The sequence below is a fragment of the Lampris incognitus genome, chromosome 17, assembly GCF_029633865.1.
Source record: "Lampris incognitus isolate fLamInc1 chromosome 17, fLamInc1.hap2, whole genome shotgun sequence".
In the NCBI taxonomy this organism is placed as follows: Eukaryota; Metazoa; Chordata; class Actinopteri; order Lampriformes; family Lampridae; genus Lampris; species Lampris incognitus.
Window position 1 is genome coordinate 14,707,515 of NC_079227.1, and position 24,331 is coordinate 14,731,845.

The following is a 24,331-nucleotide window of genomic DNA, read 5'->3' on the forward strand; positions in this document are numbered from 1 at the left end:
CAAACCAATATCTGTTTGCCCCCCTGCCATCTGGCAAGAGGTACTGGTCCATACAATCCTGGACCAACAGCCTAAAGAACAGTTTTTATCCCAGAGCTGTCTAGCTACTGACTAGCTAGCTACTGCCACACCCACACTAAACATTATACTATTCAAGTCTTTGTTCATGTTGTAGCTCGGTATTTTATCTTGCACTATGATCCGTTGTGGCGACCCCTAATGGGAGCAGCTGCAAGTAGTAGTAGCAGTAGTGTTTGCACTGGAGTGAATGGTGAAAATTGGTGGCCTTTCGTTATGCTTTTATGGTATAATGACAATAAATTGAACTGAATTGAAGTACTTGTTTTTCTAGATATCAGAAAAAGCATGGGACAAACCCGCTATTTCAGTTCTCAGTATCCTATCAGCAAACTCTCAAAAACAGATTCTCCCCACCCAACGCCATCCAACAAACTCACCGAGGCTTTCCGCAGGCGGTCGGACTTCCCGAAGAAGTAAGTATCTTCGAAGGATGACGTGCTTCCTCTAAACTTCTCTGAAAGGTTCCTGTAGAGCCTCTTGGCCGCATTGGGGGAGGCTGGCCCACCAGGGCACTTCCTGGTCTGGGATAACTGCAGATTCTGCATTTGCTGAGTCATGCCTACCGGGAAGCTTCTGGTGGGAGAGAGGGCGGGTGGGTTGGGAATGGAGGGGTGGGCAAGACAAATTAGAAGTAAAAGAGGAGCGCGACAAATATTAACTTTGGATTTTTTTAAAATTCTTATTTTGCATTTTTTGAGTCACCCTTGTCTGTCAGACTTTATTAACTTTGGATTTCCTGTTGCTAGGTGGAGAAGAAGAGATTTAAGAAGTTAAGAGCAGATGGGGTTGGGTGGAGGGGGTTGCAGCTGCCAACTAACCAGTTAAATTGTTTTACTTCTAGTGGAGGAGAAGGGGGGATAGAGATGGACAAATTGATGGTATGAAAGGCTGAAGGGAAGAAAACGAGTGGTTGGAAACAGAGATTTGGAGGTAGGCAGAACAGGAGGAAATACAACAGAATGAGAAAATATATTGGTTGGTTTTACTGGAGAGAGGGCTGTAGGAGACACACAAAGAGCAGATGTCAAGGATGAGGTATGATGAGGAATTGGCAGAGAGGCTGAAGAGTTGTATAAACTGAGTTAGGAAATAAGGAGAAAGGGAAGTGAAGGAAGAAGAGACAAAAAGGAGAGTTGAAGTTTAATGGGTGAGGTTTGACAGGCAGATGGAGAAAGAGGGCACAACCTCAAAGTCACTTTCAACGAGGATGAGCCACTCTCTTTCCTGGAAAACCCTGCTGTCTACAGGATCTGTCCATCAGTATAAGACAACGGTAACTTCTGCCAAGACCCACAAGTAGTGTGACCGAACGTCCATCCTGCTTTGCACTGAACTGCTTTGCACTTACTCGCTAACCTTATGCCTTTATTACATTTCTACCAACCTGTTTAATTTCTCTCAATTCACAGTTAGTTACAGTTACATTATTTCATCATTTTCAATTTTGGTGCTATGGTTCATACTTGTGCTTTTGACAGCTGTAGAAGCACCACCAGACAATTGGGTCAGACAGGCTGGGTTCATGCCACGGCTGAGGGGAGCAGTCGCCCCATCGCCTGTCTTCCTCAGCCGCCAGAAAACTGCGACCCATCTTGTGGGGTCCCCCTCCATCTGCGGCGTATCCAAATTGTGGCGGTCAGGGCGTCTTCGCAGGGCAGTGTCTGACTGTGAGGCACCAAACTGCATAGAAGCCGCGCGATAATTGTGAGTGGAAATGGGGATACACGCACAAGAAAGGACGAGTTACTGCACGAGAGAGGATGAATTTCCGTTTAGTGCGCAAGAGAGGCCGAGTTACTCTGTGAGAGAGCGTTTAGTGTGTGAGAGAGACTGGGTTATACTGCGTTTACTTTAAGAAGGGTGAACATAAAACATTGCAGATGATTTGATCTGCAAACTCTATCCAGAAAGTCCAGATCTGGGAATCAAGCCCAGACCTTCCTAGGGGCAAACAGTGCTGCTCGTTGACATTAATTATTTTACTTTGACGGTAGTAAACCTACTTGCAGTAATTCACACTGTGTCTTGGTTTACTCGGAGCACATTTTGTTAGTTAAAATCTCAGAATATGGTGCTTACTCTTGATCAGTCTGCTTCATCAGAAATAAACAGAACACATGTCTACCACAGGCGGCACAGTGGTGCAGTGGTTAGCGCGGTCGCCTCACGGCAAAAAGGTCCTGGGTTCGAGCCCTGGGGTAGTCCAACCTTGGGGGTCGTCCCGGGTTGTACTCTGTGTGGAGTTTGCATATTCTCCCATGACTGCATGGGTTTCCTCCGGGTGCTCCAGTTTCCTCCCACAGTCCAAAGACTTGCAGGTCAGGTGAATTGTCTGTACTAAATTGTCCCTAGGTGTGAATATGTGTGTTTGTGTGTCAGCTCTGTGATGGCCTGGCGGCCTGTCCAGGGTGTCTCCCCGCCTGCCACTCAATGATTGCTGGGATAGGCTCCACCATCCCTGCGACCCCGAGAGCAGGATAAGCAGTTTGGATAATGGATGGATGGATGGATGTCTACCACATTTCTGAAGAGGCTGGTCCTTCTTATATAATGTATGTCTATGAGATGTACTAATAACTATTGAATATGTAAGCCACTTTGAAGAAATGGTCACTTAACAATAAAAATGCTGAAGCAACAGTATGGAAAATTTTGGCACTTTTAAGGTATGTTTTTATAAACACCTACTTTTAGCTATTGTCTTCAACCTCTGGCGTGGTAACGTGTTCTCTCTTAAGCAGCTCAACAGTTCATCAACATCTCTCATGTACATTTGTTTCCTCTCGCAATTGTCACTCAGCTTTTGTGCGGATTGGCGCCTCATATCTGATGCCATGGTGGAAGGCAGGCCAGTGGAGAGGACTGGGTGAAGCGGTGTCCAGTGGCTTCTGATCTTTCTGATTTGAGCTCAGCCCCTTGCTGACAATTTAGCATTTTTCAAAATGATGCTGTGGGTGGAGTTGGGCTCAGACCTGTAAGAGAAGTCTCTGCTTTGACTTGAGCTGTCCTATCATGGAGTTTGATCATAAAATTGAAATGCTCCTCAGTCAAAACACCAACAAGGCACACAGCTGAAGACTGCTCTCATTATTTACTGTTGGTAATTTCTACGGCAATTTATTTTCTAATCTGTTTTTCAAACACATTACATTTTGTAGTGTGCCAATAGTGGGCAAAAGTGTAGCTGCAGGGGGTGTATAAATGTGTCTAAATAAGCTTCATATCAAAGCTTTACACCTATTTGCGTTGGTAAATTGTAAAGTGTGTACACCGCAAATCTTGCTGCTTGTCTTGCATTTGGACTGTTTGTATCTTGGGATGAAAACCAGGTGTCATGCGAGGTGCCCACATTAAAGCCACAACCCCTTTATAAAAGAATGAGCGTCACAACATCCACTGAATAAGACCCTACCTCACTAGACCCTTATTAGCATTTCGCTCAAGCTGCATTTATCTCAAAGTGCAAACCACAATGACTATCTCCTAACCAGCCAACACGCACAACCCCCTTCAATGACCACAACTCAGAAGAAAACAGCAGCATTCTGGAGACTTCTCCAAATCATCTTTTTCTTTTCACTTCCAGGTGAAAACCTGGTGAAACCCCGAAGCTGGTGTACAAGGCTGTGAGGGTATCTCAACCCCTGAACCTCCACCCAGGCTTACCAAGCCCACCAAGTACATACTAGCCTGTGCTTCAGATTCTGTCACTATCATTTGCTTAATATAATAATAATAATAATAATAATAATAATAATTTTATTTATATAGCACCTTTCCAAAAAGAGTATGCAGGGTGCTTTACTGGATAAAAACAACAAAACAACAGGAATCATGAAAGTGTAATCATAAAACAATGAGAATAGCACCATCAATAAAACAGTGAATAAAGCAATAAAGCAATAAAACATAAAACGCAGTGATAATACTTAACAATGAAAATTAAAAAAGTAAGACCATAAAATAAATGGTGTGGGAAGGCAAGATAAACGGCTCTCAGGAAGGCTAGACTATCAAAGTGTGTTTTAAGAAGAGACTTAAAAGAGGAGATAGACTTAGCCATCCTAATCTCCTTTGGAAGCTTGTTCCAAAGCTTGGGGGCCCGGATGGCGAATGCTCTGTCACCTCCTTTTTTTAGCCTGGATTAAGTAACCGCAAGGAGAGCAGCATTTGAGAACCTCAGGGCCCGTGATGGCACATGGGGCGTTCAAAGGTCAGAAATATAGATTGGGGGTCATCTGGGTAGTGTAGCGGTCTATTTCATTGCCTACCAACACTGGTTCGAATCCCCGTGTTACCTCCGGCTTGGTCGGGCATTCCTACAGACACAATTGGTTGTGTCTACAGGTAGGAAGCTGGATGTGGGTATGCGTCCTGGTCGCGGCACTGGCGCTTCCTCTGGTCGGTCTGGGGCGCCTGTCCGGGGGTGGGGGAATAGCGTGATCTGGCGTGAAACTGGCAGGAATAGTGTGATCCTCCCACATGCTACATCCCCCTGGCGAAACTCCTCACTGTCAGGTGAAAAGAAGCGGCTGGCGATTCCACGTGTCAGAGGAGGCATGTGGTAGTTTGCAGCCCCCCCCCCCGGATCGGCAGAGCAAGTGGAGCAGCGACCGGGACGGCTCAGGAGCGGGATGATTAGCCAGGTACAATTGGGGAGAAAAAGGGGGATAAAATTAAAAAAAAGAAGAAAAAAAGAAATATAGCTCGGGGCCAAACCATTCCAGGCTTTAAAAGTGAGAAGTAAAATTTTAAAGTGAACTCTAAAACTAACAGGTGACCGGTGCAAAGATGAAATGATGCGATGTCTTCTTGTTTTCTGGTTGCTGTTAAAATGCTGGTGGCTGCATTTTCGATTAATTGTAGAGAGGAGAGGGACTTCCTGCAGCAAACTGAGAAAAGGGAGTTGCAATAATCTAGCCGTGATGAAATAAAAGCATGGATGGCTGTTTCGAGGTTTTTGGTAGATAGAAACAGCTTAATTTATGACATTTTCCTAAACTGAAAAAAAACATGACAGTATGACAGAGTTGATGTGGCTGTTCAAAGTGCCGTTGCTGTCAATTAAAATGCCAAGGTTTCTACACCGCAGGGCAATAAGATAAGAGTATGAACCTAGCTGGTTTGAAATTCGAGTGTTGGAGGAGTCAATGCCAAATAGAAGCATCTCGGTCTTCTCTGAGTCAAGTTAAAGGAAATTTTGAGCCACCCTTTTGTGAATGTCCTCAAGAGAGTCTATAAGTGAAAACATTTCATTGAAGTTATTAGGGTCACAGCTGAGGTGAACCCGGGTATACATAGCTTTCCCAACCCCAACACTGGCTGGATAATCGCTCCATCAAGTCTTGACTCCTCGATGGTGGAATGGCCTTCTCACTTCGGTCAGAACAGCAATAACCTGCCATCTTCTGAAGTAGGCTCAAGCTCTTCAAGAAGACCCTCACATCAACTTCTCCTCGCCGTACACCTTTTCCTCCCCCGCTATTCTCTTTAACTGCTCCGAAAACAACAAACAAAACAACTCAACATCTCTCCACACCACCTGTTTTTTCCTTCGCGTTTCCCTTTTTGCGTCATTATGGCCTGTGATTACTACAATGGTACTGTCAAGGTTATTTGTCCGAGATGAGTAATAAGTGTTGGCAATTGATCGGCGTTGTACAAATACAATACTTAAGAGTTAATTAAAATCAATACAGACAGAACAAGGACAACGTTGTGAACCAGTGGTTACAATCAAGCACAATAATGATAATAACATTGACGTATTTAAAGAGCCAATGAAATTCAGGTAAGTAAAATTATAGAATAAACTTAAAGACTTCAATTGCTTCTTCATCTCTGAATGAAGAAAGACAATAGCCATAGGTATGAATTCATGTTAAACGTTTTATACCCTTGGCCTTGAGCTAGCGTAATACAGGTGATCTAGCAAAAAATTCAGATTTATTCCACTAATGCACACAGGCCTATAGAGAATTCTTCCTAATACCTATAATGGCTAAATCTGACATGAGGGAGGGAAGCTGGAGGGCAGAGCTGCAGATAGAAAATGGCTGAATGGAAAAGGAGTAGGGTCTTACAAACTGACCTGTAAGGCTGCCTCGCAATCTTGTTCAGAAACATGTCCAAGACAGTTCAAATATTTGGAGGTTGCTTTTGTCCTTCAGCGTGATTAACTTACAGGTCCGAATATTTTTATATCGCAGCGTAATAAAAATAACGTCAGTCGGGATCACGGCAGGGTCATCTAGGGAAAGACGCGGGTCAGAGTGGACTGAGCTCTATGTTATTAAGCCTCAACCCCCCCCCCCATCACCACCCCCCCCCTCCCCACCCACCCAGCCCCAAGTGGCGGCACATGTCGCTAGCTGCTAGATATCAGCTACAGAGCAATGGATTGTGGAAGTATGCCGCTAATTTAGCCACATCCATTAATCTCTCTGGCTTTAACTTCCAAGAATCAATCAATGCCAGAATTACTTTAGAGCTTTCCCATTTTGTATTCTGAGAAATACAGGGCATTAGTGCAAACCCACGGCGCTGGTGCTGTCAGGGATGATTGTTTTAGTTTTTTCATACAGCAGCTACAGCAATGACCTCGGGTTCCCATAAGCTGAACAAATTTAATATGTCGGCGAAATGACAAAACGGTCAAAAAGGGTCTTTTGAAGAATGAAAGCGCTGCTCCACTGACTTCATGAGTGTGTATGTGTGTGTGTGTGTGTGTGTGTGTGTGTGTGTGTGTGTGTGCGCGCGCACATTCTTCAGCCCTATTAAAGTAGACAGTGGCCACATCACTGAAAATGAAATCTTTATCAATTCTACAATATGAAACCTGAGAGTTTACAGAAAGGGAGGGGGGAGAGAGGCAGGAAGAGAGGGAGGGAGAGAGGGAGGGAAAGAGGGGGAAGAGAGGAGTGGAAGGAGAGAGGGAGAGACAGAGGGGAGAGAGAGGGAGGGAGAGGAGGGAGGAGGGGGGAAAGAGAGGGGAAGAAGGAGGGAGGGGGGGAGAGGAGGGAGGGAGAGAGAGAGGACAGGTGAGGGGGAGAGAGGGGGAGTGAAAGAGATGAAGAGAGAGACGGGGGGGGGGGAGAAAGAGAGAGAGAGTGAGAGAGGACAGAGTGTTAGCCAAACTGACAGGTGGAAGCGGATGCTGACACAACAAGCCCCCCATACTTGTCTCTGACAATCATTTAAAGGTCCCACGAAAGGAAAAAATGTACTTTCATTCTCATTCCCTCTTTAATCTGCACTTAATTTACATCCATTTAACACTATTTTTGCATTAACAAGAGTAAGGTTTTTCTCTCCCTGTGAAACGCAATAATTATTTTAGCAGCTTCATCCTGCAGTTGCACGCATACACTAACAAAACTATCCAGTGAATGAATGGGAGTGAGCTCGAGAGATGGCGAGTGATCTCCTACCACCACACTGAAAACAGTCAACAGGATATCGATGTCCACATCTGTTTAAAATGGTCAGCCTTTATTGGCTGTTAAACTCTAAAAACTGTTTCATGGGACAAAGGAATGATGCCGGACATCTACGGCTCTCATCTTTGCACCACCGACGTACAAACCCAAGCCTATTCTACATTTGTGTACATCAGTCTGTTGATTTGTTTTGTATTTCCTCATGATTTCAGTTGTGTTCATGCGAGTATGTTGGTGAATTAAAAAATTGTTCATGTTAAAACTGACAACCATTAAATGGCGCCCGTACAGTCCCATATAAGGGAATGAGCTGGAAATACTGCTTAACAGAAGAGTAGAATGACACGGGAAAGACAGAAAAATAAGGGCTTTTCAGTTAAAGTTTGGTCTTACAATGAACCATGCACAATCTCAAAGTACGTGTCTGTGAATGTTCTCATTCATCCAGGTCATGGTTATCCAAAGGAACTGAATCGAGTGCAACTGGACTTGGTATATATCCGTGAAGACGTTTCGCCTCTTGGATGAGAGACGAAACGTCTTCATGGATATATACCAAGTCCAGTTGCACTCGATTCCATTCCTTTGGAATAAAGTACGTTTTATTCAGCAGTGTGAGCAGGGACATTACCTTGGCAGAGTAAGAAAAAAACAACTGAAAGAAACAAGACTGGTGCATAATACAGTGTCCCCAACAGAGCGCAGTTCGGTTATATGGCTTGTTAGGAAAGATGAAAATTGTTTGACTTGAAAAGGATTGAAATAAGAAAATATCTGTATACAGGTGAAGTGGTCCAACTTTATATTCATGATGACTCCTTTTAATCTTTACCGAATGTGATGTGGTTCTAAAGTGGGATATAGCATGAAAAGACTATATACACATTTTATATATATATATATATATATATATATATATATATATATATATATATATATATATATAAATAGATGAATAAACAACTGAACCCTTAATCTACCCTTACTGCATTAAATCCTCAAATTGTATGCATCTTTGTCCTTATTATAGCCTGACAGAGGTGAAACTACCATCCATATATGCAGGTAATGCCGTTGCATTGGGACCCGCTACAATTTAGGGCCAGCACGTAGGGACCCCTCTTTATCTCGCCACTATCGTATCAAAGATCTTAAGCACTAAGTCTACAGTATATGGCATGTTCAGAAATGTGCAAAGTGTAACCGTGAGTATTTACGGACATGCGTACTACTGCGTAGCAAAATCCACACAGAAGAGTTAGCTAGCTGGTGAAGTGACAAGACTTTGCATAGTGAAAAGCCCGGAGTGCGCCCAAGATGTAAGTAGAACTTAATTACTATTCATTTGACTAATAATCAGCCTACACACTTGTGTTTTGTGTTTATAAGGCCTATGCACAGACTTGAACACTGTTGTCAATGTGCAGGTGCATGCCACACTGTTGTTTCCACAAGCAATGGCGGCCAGAGCAAGTGCTGTTAAACACCACTAAAACAGTTAACGATTGGGCGGCAGTGGCTCGGAGGTAGAGCAGGTCGTCTGGTAACTGGAGGGTTGCCGGTTCGACGGTTCGGCTCCTCCTCGCAAAACTGTCGAGTAGTCCTTGAGCAAGACACCTAACCCCTAGCTCCTCCTGATAGAACTGGGCAATATATCAGTTTTATTGTGCTGCCAGATCCTAAATGAACAGCGGCTTTTACTTTGACACGGAAGGTAGTTGACTTTAACGGCTCTCATGCATAGTTCACGAAGAAGAAAAATAAAAGGAGCTTAGGACATGAGAGACGGAGACAGTGGGGTGTGAGCTGCAGATGTGTGCTAGTTGAGAGCCAAATAGTCAGAACTAAACCGAAACTGGAGCGGGGAGAGCTTCATCTTGCTGGCCGTCTACAGGGATGCCACCGGTGGGCTAATTAATCCTTTGTTGCCGTTAGAATTCATTACTAGTTAGCATTCTGTTATTAGGCTAATGTTAAAACGGTTAGCTAATCACTCAGCTTGCCTGGCTATGCAGTTTATCTCATGTGTAATTCACAGTTATCTTGAGGTTAGCCATGCTATGTGCAATTAAGTACGTGTACGGCTATATATCGGTTTGAGAGAGAGTCATTTGGTTTATACCCTTAAAAGATGACTAGGTGATAAAAAGAGATTTATTTTTTGTAGTACATGTAGAATGGGATTAGCAGTAATGGCAGCGTCGGTTTTTTTTCTTCTCTCTTTTTTTCCTCTCTTTGTATTGAAAAGGATTTCAACCTAACAATGCAATTATCAGTAAACTTAACAGTTGAAACTAATTCAATAAAACAAAAAGAAGACTAAAGACGATTGCTGTTTGAGTTGTACCATACATTCCCTGTGGTTGGCTAAGGCCTTTTTCAAGTTAGGGCAGAAGCTGAAACAAATTTCCCTAAATAACTTGTCAATTATATCAATCTACTCCTGTATTTTCACAATGTGTGTCTGGTGTGTGGTGTGTGTCTGTGTAAGAGTCTATAAACGGCCAAACTAAAGCACTTGGGGCCTGGATTCTTTTTGGAGGTTATTGGAGATGATCAGGGGCACCTATAAAAAAATAGCAGAACATTCATTAAAATTATGCATAATTAATTATGCATAAATATGCAAAATATGCATTTTTCTAAAAATTGCTAAAAACCACTTTTCTCGGCATTTCAGATGATTCTGAGCATCTTTGATTTTTTCACCTATATAAAAAAAAATTTCTGGGACTTAGAAATGTTTTGGCATTATGCAAAATAAATACATTTTTGCAAAAATGCACTTATGATCCTCATTTTTTTTGGAGATGGTAGGTATTGTTCCAGAGAGAACCAGAAAAATAGCAGAAAATTAAAATAATTATAATAATTATGCATAATTATGCAAAATATGCATTTTCTAAAAATGGCTAAAAACCACTTTTCTCAGCATTTCAGATGATTCTGAGCATTTGGGGGGGGGTTGGAGTTGGGGGGTAAACCACTTTTCTCGGCATTTCAGATGATTCTGAGCATTTGGGGGAGGGAGTTGGAGTGAGGGGGGGGGTTTAGGGGCAGGGGGAAGGCGGTTAGCTGGCAGGATGAAGAGGAGGGAGATTTAGACGGGTGGATAACCAAACCGCTACATTGTAGCGGGGTTCTTCTAGTATCACAATATGAGACTAGACATCTGGGATTTTGGATATCGTGATATGATGTGTTGTCTTTTCCTGGTTTTAAAGACTGCATTACAATAAAGCGATGCAATTTTCTGAACTTATTAGACTGTTCTAGCTGTTATATGACTGCTGGGATAGGCTCCAGCATCCCTGAGACCCTGAGAGTAAGACAAGTGGTTTGGATAATAGAAGGATGGATGGATAGATAGCTGTTATATTATTTGTCTTTAACTGTTTGGACATCATATCCACATTATGAGTATTTATCAAAAAATGTCATTGTGTGAATACTTTGTGAGAGCTACTGACGATTCAAAATAAATGCCTCTCACAGTAACATGCACAAGTGTCACTCGCATCAGCCAAAAACAAAGGAAATATGATAAATTATGCTGCATTCACAAGGAATCCGGTAAACGCAGACGGCAAACTGGACATCATTACCATCTATGAGAGCAGGACGGTAAAATCCCATGACTTTGGCAAATTATGCTGACAATGGCAATGGCAGCTGGCACTGCCATCCAAAGTTGAAATATTTTAACTTTTTGCAGTCACAATACATCACCATAGCAACCCATGTAATTTTTTTTTATTGTCCTGCTGTTCCGTCGTGCAGTTTGTGGTTTTTCCTGTTCTGTTTTGCCAGTTGCCGTTTACCGCCTCCCGGATGCCATGGGAATGCAGCATTAACTTCACCCAAGGCTGCAGAAGAACGTGTTTGTAAGCGTGACTGTGTGTTCCTCTTAAACAATGAAAAGACTAGACCTCTGCAAATCAGGATATACAAATATCAGTGAGCTCACTGACACACACACACACACACACACACATACACACACACACACAAACAAGCTGGGACAAAGTAGCCAAGATGTCCCAGGGAACTTGTGGTGGTTGACCTCTCATCACCTGTTGGAGCAATATTGTGCTCATGCTCAAGTCCCACCTGGACCACATATATCAAGAAGAGGGGAGAACACAGGGTGACGTACAAGAGTGGAGGAAAGTGCACACATGTGGGCTATATTTTATGTAGAAGGCACAATCTGAAAGGGATTGGAGACTGCAAGGTGGTGACAGGGGAGAACGTAGCTAGGCAGCATCGGATGGTGGTCTGTAGGATGACTTTGGAAGAAGCGATCAAATGGGGGAAGTTGAAGAAGGAAAACTGTTGTGTGGAATTCAGGGAGGAGTTACGACAGGCACTGGGGGGTAGTCATGAGTTGCCAGATGGCTGGGCAGCCACTGCAAAAACAGTGAGGGAGATAGCAAGGAAGGTACTTGGTGTGTCACCAGGACAGAGGAAGGAAGACACGGAGACTTGGTGGTGGAATGAGGAAGTACAGCAAAGTATACAGAGGAAGAGGTTGGCAAAGAAGAAGTGGGATAGTCAGAGAGATGAAGAAAGTAGACAGGAGTACAAGGAGATGCAGCGTAAAGCAAAGAGAGAGGTGGCAAAGGCGTATGGTGAGTTGTATGACAGGTTAGACACTAAGGAAGGAGAAAAGGACTTGTACTGATTGGGTAGACAGAGGGACCAAGTTGGGAAGGATGTGCAGCAGGTTAGGGCAATCAAGGATAGAGATGGAAATGTGCTGACAAGTGAGAAGAGTGTGCTGGGAAGGTGGAAGGAGTACTTTGAGGGGCTGATGAATGAAGAAAATGAGAGAAAGAGAAGGTTGGATGATGTGAGATAGTGAATCAGGAAGTGCAGTGGATTAGCAAGGAGGAAGTGAGGGCAGCTATGAAGAGGATGACGAGTGGAAAGGCAGATGGTCCTGATGACATACCTGTAGAGACATGGAGGTGTTTAGGAGAGATGGCAGTAGAGTTTTTAACTAGATTGTTTAACACAATCTTGGAAAGTGAGAGGATGCCTGAGGAGTGGAGAAGAAGTATACTGGTACCAATTTTCAAGAATAAGGGTGATGTGCAGAACTGTAGCAACTGCAGTGATATTAAGTTGATCAGCCACAGAATGAAGATATAGGAAAAAGTAGTAGAAGCTAGGTTAAGAGGAGAGGTGATGATTAGCGAGCAGCAGTATGGTTTCATGCCATGAAAGAGCACCACAGATGCGACGTTTGCTTCGAGAATGTTGATTGAGAAATATAGAGGAGGCCAGAAGGAGTTGCATTGTGTCTTTGTAGATTTAGAGAAAGCTTATGACAGAGTGCCGAGAGAGGAGGTGTGGTATTGTATGAGGAAGTCAGGAGTTGCAGAGAAGTATGTAGGAGTGGTGCAGGATACGTATGAGGGAAGTGTGACAGTGGTGAGGTGTGCGGTTGGAATGACAGATGGGTTCAAGGTGGAAGTGGGGTTACATCAAGGATCGGCTCTGAGCCCTTTCTTGTTTGCAATGGTGATGGACAGGTTGACATCAGCAGGATTAGGCAGGAGTCTCTGTGGACTATGAAGTTTGCGAATGACATTGTGATCTGTAGTGAGAGTAGGGTGCAGGTTGAGGAAAGCCTGGAGAGGGGGAGGTATGCAGTGGAGAGAAGAGGAATGAAAGTCAGTCGGATCAAGATGGGATACCTATGCGTAAATGAGAGGGAGGACAGTGGAATGGTCAGGATGCAAGGAGTGGAGGTGACAAAGGCATTTGAGTTTAAATACTTGGGGTCAACCGTCCAAAGTAACGGGGAGTGCAGTAGAGAGGTGAAGAAGAGAGTGCAGGCAGGGTGGAGTGGGTGGAGAAGTGTGTCAGGAGTGATTTGCGACAGAAGGGTACCAGGAAGAGTTAAAGGGAAAGTTTACAAGATGGTTGTGAGACCAGCTATGTTATATGGTTTGGAGACAGTGGCACTGACGAAAAGACAGGAGGCGGAGCTGGAGGTGGCAGAGTTGAAGATGCTAAGATTTTCACTGGGAGTAACGAAGAAGGACAGGATTAGGAACGATTATATTAGAGGGACCGCTCAGGTTGGACGGTTTGGAGAAAAAGCAAGAGAGGCAAGATTGAGATGGCTTGGACATGTGTGGAGGAGAGATGCTGAGTATATTGGGAGAAGGATGCTGAATATGGAGCTGCCAGGGAAGAGGAGAAGAGGAAGGCCAAAGAGGAGGTTTATGGATGTGGTGAGGGAAGAAATGCAGGTGGCTGGTGTGACAGAGAAAGACGCAAACGACAGGAAGAAATGGAAACGGATGAACCGCTGTGGCGACCCCTAACGGGAGCAGCCGAAAGTAGTAGTAGTAGTAGTAGTAGTAGTAGTAGTAGAGGGAAGACAGTGGAATGGTGAGGATGCAAGGAGTAGAGGTGACGAAGGCGTAGCAGTTTAAATACTTGGGGTCAACTGTCCAAAGTAATGGGGAGTGCAGTAGAGAGGTGAAGAAGAGAGTGCAGGCAGGGTGGAGTGGGTGGACAAGAGTGTCAGGAGTGATTTTCAACAGAAGGTTTACCAACAAGAGTTAAAGGGAAGGTTTACAAGATAGTAGTGAGACCAGCTATGTTATATGGTTTGGAGACAGTGGCACTGACGAAAAGACAGGAGGCGGAGCGGGAGGTGGCAGAGTTGAAGATGCTAAGATTTTCATTGGGAGTGACAAAGGAGGACAGGACTAGGAATGAGTATATCAGAGGGACAGCTCAGGTTGGACGGTTTGGAGACAAAGCAAGAGAGGCAAGATTTAGATGGCTTAGACATGTGTGGAGGAGAGATGCTGGGTATATTGGGAGAAGGATGCTGAATATGGAGCTGCCAGGAAAGAGGAAGAGGAAGGCCAAAGAGGAGGTTTATGGATGTGGTAAGAGAGGACATGCAGGTGGCTGGTGTGACAGATGAAGATGCAGAGGACAGGAAGCGATGGAAACAACTGATCTGCTGTGGCTACCCCTAACACGAACAGCCACAAGTAGTAGTAGTAGTAGCTCAAGTCCCACCTGGGCCACCTTTCCCTGCAGTCTCATTAAATAGACTGGTGGACAGCCCTTTCAACTTAAGCTGTCAAGATAGTACATTTATAAAAGGTTTTTTTACCCACTCCGAAGCAATTTAAATGAAATGGGATGACACATTGCCATCTATTTATCAAAAATCTTGTCTGCTTCACTGACACATCTATCTATCTATCTATCTATCTATCTATCTATCTATCTATCTATCTATCTATCTATCTATCTATCTATCTATCTATCTATCTATCTATCCATCTATCTGTAGTTATCAATCTACCTATATCTATCCATCTATCCATCAATCCATCCTTTTATCATTTAAAAGACTGGATGGTGGAACTCCATGGTAATATGATTGTGAACGAGAGAACAAACTGAGAAAGAGCGAGAGAAAGATAGTGAGAGAGTGGGCAAGGGGTGAGAGAGAACTACTAATTGGGGCATAAGGGTTCAGGCATTTGAATAATGTTCAAATTGATGTTTATAATTGTACTTTAGTACATGCAGTTCAGCTCTCCTGTCAATTCAGCGCTGAAAGGACCTGAGAGGCATCTGGAACATGGCTGATTATATCTGTCTGACTGTGTCAGTGCAGGTCAGTACTTGTGCCTGTGTGTAGTTAAATGGTGAAATTGATGTATAATATGAAATGGTGAATGAGGGTGATTAGTAGTAAGTACCAAACTGATGTGACTATTACAGTTTTTTTAAGGCACAGCATTGGTCAACAATATAGTCACTAAAATATTTTTAAACACAGGCATGTTTAGACAGATGAGTATTTGTGTTTCAGTATGTGTGTGTGTGTGAGAGAGAGAGAGAGAGAGAGAGAGAGAGAGAGAGAGAGAGAGAGAGAGAGAGAGAGAGAGAGAGAGAGAGAAAGAGACAGAAAGGGAGAGTGAGAGAGAGATAAAGGGACAGAGACAAAGAGAGAGACAGAAAGGGAGAGTGAGAGAGAAAGGAAGGGAGATAGAGAGAGAAAGGGAGGGAGAGAGAAACAGACAAAGGGAGAGATGAGTGATACAGAGACAGACAGATAGAGATAGAAAAGGAGAGCAAGTTAGAGACAGGAAGGGAGAGAGAAATAAAGACAGAAATGGAGAGAGTGAGAGAGATAAAGGGAGAGAAACAGAAAGACAGAAAGGTAGAGTGAGAGAGAGAGAGAGAGAGAAAGGGACACAGAGATAGAGAGAGACAGAAAGGGAAGGACAGAGAGTAAGAGAGAAAGGGAGGGGGAGAGAGAGAAAGGAAGGGAGAGAGAGAGAAAGGGTGGGAGTGAGAGAAAGAGAGACAAAGGGAGATGAGAGAGAGAGCGCAAGAGAGCGAGAGAGAGACAGAGAGAGAGAGAGAGAGAGAGAGAGAGAGACAAAGAGGGAGAAAGGAAGGTAGAGTGAAAGGGAGAGAGAGAGGGAGCGAAAACAATAGTGCTCAGATGTGATGCTTCTCACAAGTGTGTGTGTGTGTGTGTGTGTGTGTGTGTGTGTGTGTGTGTGTGTGTGTGTGTGTGTGTGTGTGTGTGCGCTAAAGACTTAGGGGACCAAAGCGAGTTTGACGAGACAGATGATTCAATTGGGGCTGTTTTTTCATTGTCTAAAAAGATGTATAATGCAGCAACAGAGCGAGCAGATTATCAGCCCTCAGACTACACAGGAGCTTCACAATGACTACTCAGACTCAGCCTGCCTCAGCAACTGTAACAGCAGCTGCAGCAGCAGTAGTCTCAGCAATGACATTAGCAGTAAAGTAGTAGTAATGGTGTCAGTATGGGTGGCAATTAACAGCAGCAGCAAGAGGAGGCGCCTCAGTAGTGGCATTAACAGTCGATGTGGAAAGGACTTCGGCAGTAGCAGTAAAGGTAGAAATAACAGTGCCAAAGATTTTAGCAGCAGCAGTGACAAAATCTGTAGTAGGAGAGTAGAGGTAGCTATAACCACATTTCCATCCAAGTGTTTTCAAGCAATTATTCAGTTTCCATACAAACAACAACAACAAAAACTTCTGAGAAAATATAGAAAATCCCCAAATTTTGCAGAACTTTTTTTTTTACTGCTTGAGGTAGATACTTTTTTTTTTTTTTAGCCGATGAGTAGAAATGCGGCAAATTGCTATGAGAACCAAATAAAAAATGAAACGAGAATACGATTTATTCACATTATCAGCCGTTTCTTAATCTTAAACGTTCCAATTTTCTCAAGGGTGTTTAAGTATGGACATATGCACGTGAAATGTAGGTCCACATTCAGGGTTTACTCGCTTAAACAGATCTGATGGAATTGCAGCATAATCTGCACGAGTTTTTTTCACAACATTTCATTATTTGCATGAAATTTATTCAAAAGTGGGATGGAAATATGCCAAATGACATTAGCCTTAGCAGTAGCCCTAGCAGAAAAGGTGCAGTGGCCAGTGGCAATAACAGAGGCAGTGTCCGTATTCGTAAAAACAGCACTAGAAACAACAGTTTAAATTTGCTTTAAAGACCAAAAAATCTTGGTTTCAAATATTACAAATGTTCATGTGATTTTAAAAATGTGACTTAACTACAAACAAACAAAACTAACTATACTTCAACATGCTCAAAAAACAACAATAAAAAAACAACAACAAATCTGGCTAACCAGGACTGCATGATTGTGGGACAGTGATACGATGACTGACAGTAGCATTTAAACAACCCAACAACATGATGTTAAGGGACAGCTAGCGCTTTGCTAGCAATGGAAGCAACAGGTATGATCAGCATGGTACAGCCGTTCATGTTCAAACTGACAGACTGATTTTCTTGAGGATGATCAACAGGGTCCAGCGCCTGAAAACTTCGCTCGAACAAGAGAGCTACGCTTAAACTAGCTAAATACAATACATGATAATATCAAGCTGCATGTTGGCTTTCATCTTTTTATGTCCAATTTAGATTATTTTGTGCTTGTAATGTTTTTTGTGTTTTGTCGGAAACTTTCTTAACATATTAAAGATGCAAATATTGGTAACTAACAGCCAAACTCAAACCGATGAGGGGAAACAGAAAGCACTTTGGAATGACTTAAATCAGGGCTTTATGCTAACTTTTTTCCCCAAGGAGTGCATGTGCCAAATTTAGGAGCACACAAAGGGCTTGTTCAGACTGCAGGCAAATCGGATTTGTTTCTCAAATCAGATATTTAAGACAGATTGTCTACACTGTTATTTGCAAGGGATCAGATCGGATTTGCGTGTCCAGACATCACCAACCTAACTACATGGGTTGCTGTGATAATGGTGTAGGCGTGAGTAACTACATACACTGGTGACACGGTTTACCAATGCGGACGCATTAGAAATCGGGATCCATCAATCTCGCCCTCCAAACAATCACGCTGTCAAGTCGCCGTGCATAACTCCTCCATCGCACCAGACGAACTCAGCCAGTGATGGACGAGACTGGCATACATTGCGATTTTCCGGCTGACAGTTATAGCAGGCACTCTGGATTTGATGTTGTCATTGTGTGTCATGTTGTGAGTGACGCAAAAGACAGTTTTGAAAACCGATTTGATTGGCCAGACTCTCCGGACAGAAATCCAATTGGAGTTGCATTCTAAACCACCTCCAAATGTTGTTTTGATCCGATTTGCAAAAATGGTGTTTCATGTGGATTTTTTACTGTCCAGACTTTCTAAAAATCAATCTGGATATGCCAAAAAAATTGATTTTGGGGTTTTCGGGTGGCGTGGCGGTCTATTCTGTTGCCCACCAACACGGGGATCGCCAGTTCGAATCCCCGTGTTACATCCAGCTTGGTTGGGCGTCCCTACAGACACAATTGGCTGTGTCTATGAGTGGGAAGCCAGATGTGGGTATGTGTCCTGGTCACTGCACTAGCACCTCCTCTGGTCGGTCGGGGCGCCTGTTCGGGGAGGAGGGGGAACTGGGGGGAATAGTGTGATCCTCCCACACGCTACGTCCCCCTGGCGAAACTCCTCACTGTCAGGTGAAAAGAAGCAGCTAGCGACTCCACATGTATCGGAGCAGACATGTGGTAGTCTCTGCAATTATGATGTGAAAACGAGTGGAGGACTATGAAAATGGAAGACTACTATCTAGAGACACTAGCCATGGGCTTTAAAATATTGAAAACAACATTAACTTCGCTTTTTCCAACACCGAAATGTTGAAACATAGCTATATAAATAAAACATAGCAAGAGATTTTTAAAACGATTCAAAGTTTTTAACATTGAAGCATTGAAAGAAAATTTTGAAACATTGAAACAGTTTTTAAAATACTGACACTGCATTTTAACAGACATATTAATTAAACCTTAATTTTTGGCGATGTCTTTGCGACACTTTTTAAAAGAGCCTGTCCCTGATGCGAGAGATTTCCCCCGACTGACTGAGTGATTAAGTTACACTATTGGCGGCCTTATGTCACCACTTCCTGTATCTGTCATTTCAAATTAAAAGCCCTCTACCATTTCATACACAGTCCAGCCATAGACTAGATTTTGACCTAGTCTTGTTTTCAGTGTTATTCACCTCTCTCTCACTTGACACCGGCTGCATCATCACAGAAAACTCTACTGTTATTGGTGCATTGCGGCGTGTGGAACGTGGGACTTGTACTTCTTGAACGGTTAGCAGCAGGGGGAAAAAAGTTTACGGTAAGGTGTAATTTTTACTACCACACCGTGCTTGTAAATTATTTTTCCAGTTCCGCATATCCATTTTTAGGGGCAAACGCAAGTGAAATACGACTGTAGAACCCTGCTTAGACGGCTTTTCCTTTTGCAGTCAGTCGCATAGTCACACAACACCCTTTAGCTTTGCAACTAAAGGCACGACTCATGAGGACAGCAACAGCAGTGTAAACTGCAATTCCTTGATCGATTTCTAACATTATATGACCAGCAGTTGTAGCGAAAGCTTGGGTTATGCAAGAATACACCACCTGCTGTTTATCCGAATACTCCCACCTAGTTAAACAGATCAATTACTATTGTGAGCAGCAGACATGAAAACCCCTCTTTCTGTCTCATTAATTCATCTTTATTGGCTCAGGCACAAGCGTGAATGCATGCATGCGCCCAATAAATATGAGTGCATGCACACATTCACATACACACACATAGACAATCGTGCAAATACATATATGATACTTAAATACACATAATTAGCCCTAATGAATCCAATTGCTGTGAGCAGTTGTGACAATTAGATATATGGAAGCATCTGATTATAATAATGTGTGTGTGTGTTGGGTTTATTTTACCTGTCCAGGCTGTGTGAGGATCGAGGTGCTCCCGTGTAGAACAGGGGTCTTAAGTCCTTGATCAAAGCATCCCCTGCCGGTCTCTGGTTCCACTTCTGGGCTAGCCGTGAGATCTTACTGTCTGACCTGAGACAGACAGACACACACGCACACACACACACACACACACACAAACAACACACACAGAGCAAAAAGCAGGTGAGGGGAGAGGGTTAAAGTGAAAAGCATAAGAGGAGAGGGACAGAGAAGAAGGGTGGGGGGGAAACAAGCATGAAGAAGATGGGCAACTTGTTGTGGAAAATGCTCAAGTCATTCGCCAGAAAGTGATGAGCTCTCTTGAAAAACACTGCCAGCGGAGAGGGGAGAGAGAGATGGAGTCCTCGAGAAATACTTTCAGTTGAAATCCTCCTCAAACTCTTCAAAGCAAAAAGTATATGAGAGGGAAGCGGTACAACTGAGGATGATGACGTCAATAAGAGCCCAGAGGATTGTCAGGATCTCTGTGAGCCCGGTGTCTTTCATTCTGCAACTGGAGGTGAAGGGGTTTGGAAAAAGTAACCGAAATCTGACGTTTTCCTGTGGCTCTTAAGAACCCCCTCCAATTACCCCCCTGACAGCACTGATACTCACAACAAATCCTGAATGAAATCCGGCCGAAAAATCCTCCAGGCAGGCAGCTCAGCGGCAAACCATCCCAGTTGTGAGGCTTTCCTCCTGGGTAGATCTCTCTGACTGACTCTGCCCGTCTCACCCTTTGCTCAGACCTCTTTTATCTCCAGGTGCGAGAGCGGAGTCCAGAGCAGCAGATAGCTTTGGATGTTGTGATGCCCTGTCCTGGGTTTTGTGTCAGGCTACAGACGCTCCTGGTCTGGTCCCTACTCTGGAGCGTGCACTCTGCCTGCCTGCGCTGACTGCAAAGAACACCTGTTCGGAAGCGCGCTGAGTGAGCGCATCTTGCATCAGCTAACACACACACATACACACTCACACACACACACACACACACACACACACACACACACACACACACACACACACACACACACACACACACACACACACACACACACACACACAGACCTAACCAGCGTATAGTGACACACTAGAGAGCAACAGTGCGAATGAGTGGCTGAGCAAATGAGAGAGGGGGAGGGGGGGTGGAGAGATAGAGGGAGAGACAACGAGAGAAAGTGCAAGAATGAAACGGGGATGAGAAAGAGAGAAAGAGAGATGGAGGTAGGGAGGGAGAGAGAGGGGGACTGAGGGAAGAAAAAAAAACAGTAGGGGCTGATGTGAGAAGGGAGGGAGGTGGGGTTGGGGAGCCGAGCAATCGTTGGGTAGATAGCACAAATAGGAGCCTGGAGATATAAAAGGCAGTAACACACACACACACACACACGCACGCACACAATATGGAGACCATGCAAACCCTGACGGGGGGAGGGATAAGCGTCAGGCTCCAAAGATGAGAGGGACAATGGGAAGAATGAGAAGGCAGAGGGCGGCAGAGGAAGGGTGGCATTACAGCGAGGTAATAGAGAAGTGACACCGCTCACTGAAGGAAGAGACACACTTAGAGAGGGAGGATTAGGGAGAGGGACCGCTGAAGCTAATAACACAACACACTGGAGAGAGAGAGAGAGAGAGAGAGAGAGAGAGAGAGAGAGAGAGAGAGAGAGAGAGAGAGAGAGAGAGAAATTGGGAATTGGGGACTGTTCAGTGAGAACAAATGATGAGGGAAAGGCCAACAGGAGGAGGGGAAAGGAGAGAGACCTGTTGTTCTCTTTCTCGCACCTTTTGTCTGTCTTATCTGTCAAAACAGCTGCTTCATCTCTCACAAGGTGGCAGTGGGCTGTGTGTATGTGTGTGTGTGTGTTTCTATTTGCATGTGTGGGTGTAGCATTGATGCATCCAGCATGTAAATATAGTAATAGTTGTGTTAATAGCTGAGCAACATACATGACTACTAATCAAGTGAGGTGTCATTCATATGCATGCAGAAACACCAAGGACCTGCAAGCCAGGACCAGCAGCACTGCCCAGTCCTTTCTATTGGACGTCTAACATTATTGCACTGAACTACTAATTGGGCAAAGACACCCCCCCCCTTTTCTCCCCAATCGTATCCGGCCAATTACCCCACTCTTCCGAGCCGTCCTAGTCGCTGCTCCATCCCCTCTGCCGATCCGGCCACATGTCGCCTCCGACACATGTGGAGTCGCCGGCCACTTCTTTTCACCTGACAGCGAGGAGCTTCGCCAGGGGGACATAGCACATGGGAGGATCATGCCACCCCCCCAGTTCCTCCTCCCCCATGAACATGTGCCCCGACCGACCAAAGGAGGTGGTAGTGCAGTGACCAGGACAAGAGCAAGAGCCACGAGGGGGTCTCTTTTTGCGGCATGGTGTCCATGTAAGGAAAGAGCGGCATGAAAACTACGCTTCTGACGTCAATGAATGAGCACAGAGAAATGAAGCTCATGCAACACTGCTTCTAACACACTATTCATTTAAGTCAATTTTGGTGCTGAACTAGAAAAGTGGAATACTAGTAATTTCACAAACAAACAAAAAAACGAGCAGAAGCGGATTTCCTAGTGCAATCTCAGCACTGAGAGATGCTTAACATGTTATCATAAAATCCCAAAACGATGAAGTTTTTTTGCATCCCTTGCCAAAGTATAAGTGCACACACTTTCCCGTAATCTGTCCCTGATTTATCTAACTGTGGCGGTCACGGTGTCATTCGAGTCACCAAACTGCTATTGATGCATTGTCTCACTCTCTGATGCTCTATAAATCAATTTCCAAAAGTTATCCATCCCATTTTTAGGCCAAGGAACGTGATCAGCCCTTGGGACCAAATCTAGCCATTACAAACAAATTTAAAGACCACTGGCATCAAAATCAAGTTCATTTAGACGTCATGGCATACTGAATTTGACTGATGGTCAATGAGGAGAGTGCCTTTTTGGCCCATCACTATCAGCCTCCTAGAGCCTGTTTTCCTTTTTGTACTTCATCCCCTGGAAAATCATTGACCTTGAGACAGACACACAAACACACACATACAAGTGGAAAGAATATCTGAATACTAAGAACTCAGTAAGAAGGAGTCAGAATTAACTGGGTGGGCTAGGTGGTCCAGGAGACCATGAGAGAGAATTTCTTGGTTGGTGGGTAAGGCACTGAATCCAAACGTACTTCATCACTTGAAGTCACTGTGGATAAAAGCGCTGCCTAAATATCTGAATATATCAATGTACTGTTTAATCTGTTTAATTAGCTATACAAGCATACAAATATGAATAATCAGAATCATGTTTATTGGCCACGTAAGTTTGCACATACATTGAATTTGACTCCAGTTTCATGGCTCCCTCAGGGTAATTTACATAGAATAACAACACAACAATCTTCAGATATAAACACAAGGATTGACTATATACAGGCGAAATAAGAGGCGATGCAGTGCAATGGTGCAGAGAATATGGCAGAATATAGAATAATATAAGTCTTGGTGTATTGCTCCTGAAGCATGTGGAATATAACATGACAGGAGAATTTCAGAGTAGGCAGGACTGGTGACGGAATTCAGTGAATACAACTGTATTCCCTAAATATAGCTGTACACATGGAGAAAACACAATCAAAGTTAAAAATGTGCAAATCTGTCAACTCAACGTAAAAAAACAACTGCTTTGCACTGCTGTTGGCATCAAGATGGGCGGACATTGCATGTGTTTGATTTGGAAATCCTCGTTTGCAGTGTGTTTTGCCTTACGACTTGTGGTGAGTGGATTCCTTGGTATCTGGCCAGCTGTTGGATTCTCCAGAGGAGCTGAACAGTGATTGCCCACCCTCCTCTACTACTCATCTTTATGGTTCTCCACTTGCCATGGAAAACTACTGATCTAATCAGCCCTGTAAACGGCTCTTCCAATATAGTATACACAAGCTGCACTGAAGCTGCTCATGCACTTTAACAATTCTCATAATTTGGATTATTCTCTCTCTCTCTCTCTCTCTCTCTCTCTCTCTCTCTCTCTCTCTCTCTCTCTCTCTCTCTCTCTCTCTCTCTCTCTCTCTCTCTCTCTCTCTCTCTCTCTCTCTGTATACATTTTGGTGGTAATTTCACTGGCCAAGGTGGTATCCAAAATGTGAATATTCATGATCATCAAATTATTATACGTTCAAAACAAAGATTTTGAGAATATTAAAAAAAACGAAAACAGAAATAGTGATCTGAGCTGAAAATACAGAATGAAATAGTTACAGAAAATCATCAATATAGCTTAAAATGAAAGACAAAAATCTTCTACACATACATGAAAAACCCCACCACCCATGTAATAGCCGAAAAATGGTCCTTACTATCAAAGTCTGTGAAAACAATTAAAATTCATCAACTGGCCTGAGCACACGGTCCAACCCCTTGAAAAACAGTCATGCTGACATGACATCTAATACGGAAAACTTTGACCTCCTTTACATAT

General features: G+C 43.7%; 1 protein-coding gene across 1 annotated transcript in view; it reads right to left on the reverse strand.

Moving 5' to 3' along the window:
• The window catches only part of LOC130127109 (ankyrin repeat and fibronectin type-III domain-containing protein 1-like), an 88,743-nt gene extending 88,105 nt beyond the window's left edge, over positions 1–638 (reverse strand). The window contains exon 1 of the mRNA XM_056296685.1: positions 459–638. Within this exon, the coding sequence (XP_056152660.1) occupies positions 459–638 (180 nt within the window). The remainder of the gene's footprint in view (positions 1–458) is intronic.
• Between the last annotated feature and the right edge of the window lie 23,693 nt (positions 639–24,331).